We start from the raw sequence: 8,247 nt of genomic DNA, 5'->3' as shown, positions 1-8,247 counted from the left end.
TTCACATAGGACTAGGGTGCTTTTTAAATGATAGAGATGGTCTGTTGTTCTTAACCCCATACATAACTAGTAAACAGTGTAATTGTCTGATGTTACTAGTAACTATAACACCTGAGGAATTGGAGAACGGAAGGATTTTTAATCAGCTTATTTAAAAGTGTCTGTTTGTTTTAATGTTCATTTTTCTTCAGCAGCTGATAATCATTTGATAGAAACCCCAGCTCAGTTAAAGATTCAATACCAATTACACTTTGTGAAAGCTCCCAATATGCCTACAACACAAACAGGGAAGATCTAAATCTTATATTCCTGATATTTCCAAGTCCAAGAAAAAAATGCACCAACAAAGCAAGCCAAATAATGATATGCCTGCCTTCTTTATATATCAGTAATAACCGACAGAATTAAACAATTGGCATTTTAAAATTTCCTTTATTAGTCATCCTTAATTGTTGACTATATTGAGCCTGATGCTCCAAGCTATGCTAGTCTACATCAGCTGAAGCTCTCATGCATTAAAGACATCTAAAGTAATAAAGTTGATATAGCTATATATTATTGCTGAGCTGAATGAAGTGAAATTAATTTTTCATTAACTATAAGATACTAATGTAATCTGCACAATAATTTAAATCTACTTAAAAAAAATTATTCAATCCAAATAATGACGAAGAGTGCAGCTCATGAGCAGGAGACCTGGATTTCTCTGTTAAAAAATTGCAAATTCTCTGATTAAGCCCCCCCAAAATCTGTGTTTTTCCATGATTAAAATGAAATGCCACTAATATATGTGTCATAGTTTCATAGTTGGTAAGGTCGGAAGGGATCTGAGCAGATCATCAAGTCTGACCCCCTGCCATGGCAGGAAAGAGTACTGGGGTCAAACGACCCCAGCAAGGTTTTCATCTAGCCTCTTCTTAAAGCCCCCCAGGGTAGGAGCCAGCACCACTTCTCTTGGAAGTTGGTTCCAGATCCTAGCCGCCCTGACTGTGAAGTAATGCCTCCTGATATCTAGCCTGAATCTACCCTCTGCCAGCTTGTGACCGTTATTTCTTGTCACTCCTGGTAGTGCTCGGGGGAACAGGGACTCCCCCAGTGCCTGTTAGTCCCCCCTGACCAGTTTGTAAATGGCCACTAGATCCCCTCTCAGCCTTCTCTTGTGGAGGCTGAAAAGGTTCAGGTCCCTCAACCTCTCCTCGTAGGGCCTGCCCTGCTGACCCCTGATCATGCAGGTGGCCCTCCTCGACCCTCTCAATGCTGTCCACATCCCTTCTGAAGTGCGGTGCCCAGAACTGGACACAGTACTCCAACTGCGGCCTGACCAGTGTTGCATAGAGGGGGAGGATCACCTCCTTGGACCTGCTTGAGATGCATCTGTGGATGCATGACAAGGTACGGTTGGTCTTCCTGCCCGTGTCCCCACACAGTCGGCCCATGTTCATTTTGGCATCAATAATGACTCCAAGATCCTTTTCTGCCTCTGCACTGACAAGAAGGGAGTGCCCTAGCCTGCAGGTATGCTGCTGGTTCTTCCTCCCCAGGTGCAGCACCTTGTACTTGTCAGTGTTGAAACCCATCATGTTCACATGTCAGTTGAACACAATGTTTTGTTGTTATATTTAAAGTTTTAAAGCCATTTGGAAGCCTACCAATGCCTTCATCATTATAAACACAAGAAATTCTAAATACCTATATGTTTTTGTCTTTGATTTTTGGGTACTTTTTCCATGGAAAATATCAGAGCTTCCACTGCCACTTTTGCCCACCAGGATGCAGGTCCAGCAGCAGATGTTGTCCTCTGCTGCTTTGTGCTGCTGAGCAGCCCTGATAGGCTTGTAAGTTGCCACTGCTCATGCCGTTGTCCTTAACTCACAAGCCACAGCCCATCAGCCCTGCTAGTGCCCCTCACTCCTGAGCCATAGCCCTCCGGCCATGCGGGTTCCCCTCACTCCTGAGCCCACAGCCTCTGGCCCTGCTTGTGCTCGTTCCCAACCCACAGCCACCCCAGCCCTGCTGGTGTCCCTTACTCCTGACCCACAGCCCCTCGACCTGCTAGTGCCGCTCACTCTGAACCACACCCCCCTCCCTGTCCTACTAGTGCCCCTCACTCCCAACCACTGTCCCCACCTCTCCAGGCACCTCACATATGAGAAAGGGAATGGGTGTGTGGGAAAGAGAGAATGGGAGTGGGGGGGGGGGAAAGGGGGGGGGGGGGGGCACAGGCAACTCAGTGGAGAGGGGCAGGGGGCAAAGTGATGCAGCAGGTAGGGCACATGCCCTGCAAGACTTCTGTGCTCACAACAAGTCATGGGGCTGCAGCCAGGCCAAACCAGCTCCAGGCAGAAGCTGCCTCCGCTATTCAGCAGGCAGACCTGGCACTGGAGGGAGTGCCGCAGTGGCATGGAGTTGTGCCCCTGCTGCTGCCGAGCGGGCAGGGGGCACCCCAGCTTGGTGGTTATGGTGGTGCAGTGCTTTGTCCTGCCCTGGGTCATCCTGCTGGGCAACTGAGGCAGCCTTTCTGGAGCTGTTCCATGCCCTGCTGTGGGTGCAGAAATCTCTGGGAGCACATGCTCCTCCCCCACTCTGCCTGCGCTCTCCTTGCCACCCGCCCGCCCCCACACACTTACCTGGAAGGAGCTGCCTGGCTGCAATGTGCCTGTACACATGCACATGTGCATGATGCCCCTTGCCTCATTGCTCCACTCAGTCCCAAGCAGCCTCTTGCAGGATGGGACTCTGCCAGCCTGAAAGTGAAATCCCATAGTTTCCCCATGTTTTTCTCCTTTAAGAGACAACCTGTGATTTTGTCCATTAAAGGAGAAAATTCACTGTAGCAAGGTGGGGTCCCTAGGGGTGGCCGTGTTACCCCTAGGCTCCTTAACCATGCTAGTCTTGCCCTACAGGCACCCTCCATCTCTCCCGCCACATCTTGTTGGTATAATTGATATAGGGAGGCTGACCTTGGTCTTTGGGTTTAGACACAGTCTGGCTAGATCTTATTGAGCCCTGTGATTCATACACCCCTTGGCATCCCACGTTATGGTGGATGGTTCCCGAGTCTCTCAGCCTTATGGGCTATATGTGTGGCTCCAACCGACCCTTTACCACACCCCAAGCCTCGCAGATGACACCAATGTTGTCTTGTCTAGGCCTTGCTGTGATTTGGCCCCATTGTCCTCTCTGGGCTCTCCACAGCCCTCATCTCTGAGCCTCACTGGTGCTGGGGTCCCCACACTGTAGTGGGTCCCCAATGAGGCCTCCTTCTTCTCCACGTATTCTCACCCAAACCACCTGTGTTATCAGACAGCAAACAAACAACAGCAATTAAACATGAGCCCCTGGGCTATAATGTAACACAAAGTTCAGGGCATGCTCTGCCCATTTAAGAGTAAAACTTCTTCTCTAATACTGGGTGCCTAGTAAGCAAGGGTGCCTTATGGGCTGCTGGTGCCCCATTAGCCCTAAGTGTAGCATATCCGATGGCTGTAGCATCTCTAGGCCCTTCCTTCCTGAAAGCTCCTTCCCCTTTGGCTGCTGGCAGGGAGCTGACCTGCCTGGTCCCTGCCCTAGGGTTTATATGGGCCTAGGGCCCGCCTCTTCCGGCCAGCTAACCAGGTGCAGGTGCGGCCAATTCCCTCATTAGCCAGTTGCCATGGCAACCTGCACCTGGGCTCTTATCTGGCCCTTTGTGTTCCCTCCCCAGGCAATCTCTGCTCTACGAGTAGCAGGCACCTTAGTCCCCTGTGACATTCACGTTTTCCCAAATTGAACAGAAAACTTGGATCCCTGCTCATGAGTGAGCTGGGTTTATTTAACTATGGGAGCCATTGGCAGCTACAGAATGATAGGTCTGGTCAGGGCTCACTTGTGCTCAGTTGCATTACCCGTGGCTATTCCATTCTTCCCTATGAAAAGAACATACCACAAAGAGGGCACTGGAACATGCAAGTTCTGCTTCAGTGTCTGTTTAATACTGCTCTAAAAATCAAGCGGTTAGAGTCATTTCAGGTGAGGCAGAGAAAGTAGTCTCATCAAGCCAGAAGAAAAGAACCTGTCAAACGTATTCCCGAGTTGACTCTTATTTGTTCCACTGACTTTTGCCCAGTTATCTGGCAGGAAGGTACCACACTGTCTCTGCCTATACTTTTTATGCAGCTTCTCCCCCCAGATGGAAATACAAGTGTATAACCGGACTTGATGCTTATTTGTCTTGACAGGAGTTTTTGGTTTTGTTGAGTTGGCTCAATTCTACGCTCAGTTTATACACATTCAATTCTAGATAGACACACTCAGGGGGTGGGGGAGCGGCACTGAAGTAAAACCTGGATACCCAGGGTGCCAGTAGCCCTGGGAACACCCTCAGGTAGGTCTGCTGACTGAGGTGCCCTGTGGAGACAGGTATCCCCCACCCTCACTGCACAAGAATTTACTCTAAGTCCAACAAACAAATGGGTTTCTTTATTATACACAACAATATACAGAAAATAAATGATTAAGCAAAAAGGATATCAGATTCACCCAAAGAGCCTTGTCTGCTTTTATTTAATGTTGCATGTGTAGACTGTATTCAAGTTATTGGTTTTATTGTTAACTATAATTATACACACACACACACACACACGCACGCACGCACGCACACACACACCTGCAATCTTGAAGGATATATTTATATATATATTATAATTCATTAATTATATCTAATTATTATAGTTATATAGAGAACTCTTTGCAATTAATTGATTATAATAAGAGAGATGTATATAAATATATATTTATATATACATAATACATATAAATATATTTATATTATTATAGATATCTATCTATCATAATTATAGCTAACAATAAAACTGATGACTTGAATGCTGTCTACAAATGCAACATTAAATAAAGGCAGACAAGGTTCTTTGGGTGAATCTGATCTCTTTTATTAGACCAACTTGAATAGTTGGAAAGATTTTAGTTAGCAAGCTTTTGGGTTTTAACACTCTTTGTCAGGCTGAGGTAGCATCTGCAGTTGTTGTGTGCGCTGTTCCTGGATGGAAGAACACACTCATCCCATCCAGGAAGCGTGCACACAGGCAGCAGTGGATGAAGGAGAAAGCTTCAGTCACTTCTCGAGCAACATCTATCTTTTTGCTTGTCTCACAGTCATCGATAATGTGCAGGCTTCGCAGAGTGTCCAGGAAAAGCACAATATTGTAGGGCATCCAGAATAGGAAAAACACAATGACAATGACAAAAAACAGCTTAATTGGTTTACACCTGTTGTGGATCTGGCTTTTCTTCAGGTTTTTAAAGATGTGGGTGTAGCAGAAAATGAGAATGCCAAGAGGGATCAAGAGGCCCATAATACTGACTTGAAGCTTAGTGAAAAGCTTCCAGGGTTGATCATTATCGATGTAATAAGGCATACACTTTGTAGCATTTTTATCAGTGACCTCCTTGATGAATATAGGGTTTGGCATGGAAATTAAAATGGCCAATGACCAAATTGCCAGGCTTATAAGTATTCCACATGAGATTGTTCGAACTTGGGGAGCATGTACTGCATGGACAATGGCCAAGTACCTGTCAATGGTCATAAGGGTTATGAAGAATATGCTGCCATGGTAACCAATATAGTAACTACCACATACTAGTTTATACATTGTATTTCCAAAAATACATTCCCCTGAAGCATAGTGAGCCAGAAAGGACAGGGGGAAAACAAACAGTAGGTCAGAGATGGTGAGGTTCAGCAAATACACATCAGTTATGTCAGTCAGTTTCTTGCAAGCTACTAGGACCCAAATGACCAAGCTGTTTCCCATCAAGCCCAACACAAATAATAGGCTGTAATGTAAAGGCTTGGGACAACTACAGATGTAACTGTCTTAATTTTGCCCATGATGCAGGTGGAGGCATTGTGAGGATAATAATAGTCATCATAATAATCAGATGTATTCAGAGAAGATGTTGGATTTGAATAATTCATGATGAGGTCATCTATTAAAGAGCAAATAATTTAACATTCAGTATTTCTATTTATTGTTAAATTAGTATTCTAGGCACAATTCTCCCACCAACAATTCCATGAAAGAAGGGTGAGGTAGACAGGGTGTATAATCAAATTGAATATGGCCTTAAGAAGGGGGCTATCCTATTCAAATAGAAGAACCTTCCCCCTTATGCTTAGAGAGGAGGATGAGCTGGATAGTGCACAGCATGAATGAATCTGGAAAAATCCCAGATGAAAATTAATCATTCTAGGGATTAAAGTACCTGATGCCTCATCACTCTTTTATGGGTTATGGCCAGCTAGAGAAGTCACATTGCCTCTGTAACTGACTTTCTCCCCCAGTCTCAAGGATATATTTCCACTCTCCAATAATGCACAATTTCCAAAGCTTCAGGAAAAGCTAAAACTGTCTTCTGGTTTAGGATGTCTTTTGGTATTGCAGTGTCTAGTATGCCAGCTGATGTTCTGATGGCATTTATGGCAATACATGAAGTGCTATAGGGTGGAGTAAAATTTAAAGCTGAATATGGAACTTGGCTATCATAGTGAGGATTTAGGCTTAGCATTGTACAGCCTAACATTTACCATAGGTGCCCTGCCATCTACTGGCATTCTTAAGCCGGATTTGGATGGTAATGTAGGGGGAAAGCCAGGGACCTCACAAGAGTATGCTAAATGCTGTTCCTATGGCCATAAAACTGCTTATGCTGGCATAACTTATTCTGTTAGAACTGCACAAATAATGATTTTTTCAGTTCAGATCAATCTGGAATGGAAAAGTTTTTACTTCCTCAGGAAAAAAAAAGCAAAAGGAAAATATGGCATTTGTTCAGCCCAAATCAAACCTTTTAATTAGTCTTCAGGTTATGCCACATTATTTTTAATTTTCTTCTTTAAAAAAGAGGCAGATTTTCAAACAAAAATAACATTTTGAAATGAAAGCTCTTTTTTAAAAACATTCAGACTAAACATTTTGATTTTTCCAAATTTCCCTTCCCATTTTCTTTCATCCAAACTAAATGTAAGATTCAACCCCCAATGACAACTTCATTTTTGGGTGAATATATTTTTCACTGAAAAATGGTTTCACAGGTCCAGGGAGTAACACAAACAATACCTGTACATACCCATTTACACTGCATCTACTAAACTTCTGATGTCATAGCTGTGTCAGTAAAGAAAAATAAAAGTCCCTCTAACCAATATTGCCATGATGATGAATGTAGGCAAACTATATAAGTTTTAAGAATTGTAATTAAAACAGTAGAAAAACATATTTCAGGCTTCCTGTGTACATCACAGGAAACAAATAAAAGGCACAATTTTGATGACTAGCATTGGGGTTTTTGCATAGCTAATGGTAGCTATGATGTAGGTCCCTGATTAGGTCATAGTTCAAGTCAATGGAGACTTATTCAAATTTCAACAGGCTTTCAAGTGAACAAGGGTTATTTTATTATCGCCTGTGGTAACATCAACCAAGTAGATGATTGAGAAAACTGCACTGCACAGGGTTTCTAATTAAATACTCCTTCAGGAGGGGGAGGGGTATGGGAAATTCAAACCTCCCCAATCATTTCAGGAAAAAAATACCTATGTAGTTAATAGTGTCTTGTCATCACTCCTGGAAATGTGACTCTTGCAAAAGCCAGGCTGACTTCCTTTTCTATATGGTACTCCCTTCCTTTTCAGACATACGGGCAGGCAATTTCTGGTAGCCAATGCTGGTAGACTGCCCAGATCTCCACCAGATATCCTTAAGAGCTGCAGGAACGTGCTGTGGAAAGCGGATACTCCCTAGCTGTTGCAGCACCAAATTGCAAGAGCTTGAAGTCCCACTCCTTCTAATTAGCACAAGGGCACAGCCCCCAGTTTTGGGGAGCGGGCATATATGGCAACTGATGACCAGCCACATGAAAATATCCGTGTGTCAGGCAGGCACATTTTTGCATATTTCCCTTAGCCTAGCAAGTTTAAGGAAAATTTTAGAAAAACTTAACTGCTAACACCCCACCTCCAAACTGTTCTGACCACAAAATACTCTTTTCATAGCTAAATCACTAAAACAGGAGTAAAACATGCAGTCACCACATATATGTAGCCCTGAGAGATTTTTGTGTGCAGCAGCAGCAGCATTCATGAAGGTTTGGATAAAGTGTCTTAGCTTATTTCTTATTAATTAATTAATTTCTTTATTTCTCATTAATATTCTATTTGTCAGATGAACAACAAATTGGCATAGAAAC

The 8,247-nt window shown here is 43.8% G+C and overlaps 1 protein-coding gene across 1 annotated transcript; it reads right to left on the bottom strand.

The window, feature by feature from the left end:
• Nucleotides 1-508: 508 nt before the first annotated feature.
• Nucleotides 509-5,977, bottom strand: LOC102380471 (C-C chemokine receptor type 8). The gene is given in 3 exon segments (XM_025194357.1): nucleotides 509-566; nucleotides 5,080-5,852; nucleotides 5,855-5,977. Coding segments are annotated over 3 exon segments (954 nt in total).
• Between the last annotated feature and the right edge of the window lie 2,270 nt (nucleotides 5,978-8,247).

The sequence above is a fragment of the Alligator sinensis genome, unplaced genomic scaffold (genome assembly GCF_000455745.1).
Source record: "Alligator sinensis unplaced genomic scaffold, ASM45574v1 scaffold1118_2, whole genome shotgun sequence".
Lineage (NCBI taxonomy): Eukaryota > Metazoa > Chordata > Crocodylia > Alligatoridae > Alligator > Alligator sinensis.
This window is presented reverse-complemented; position numbering and strand designations above follow the sequence as displayed.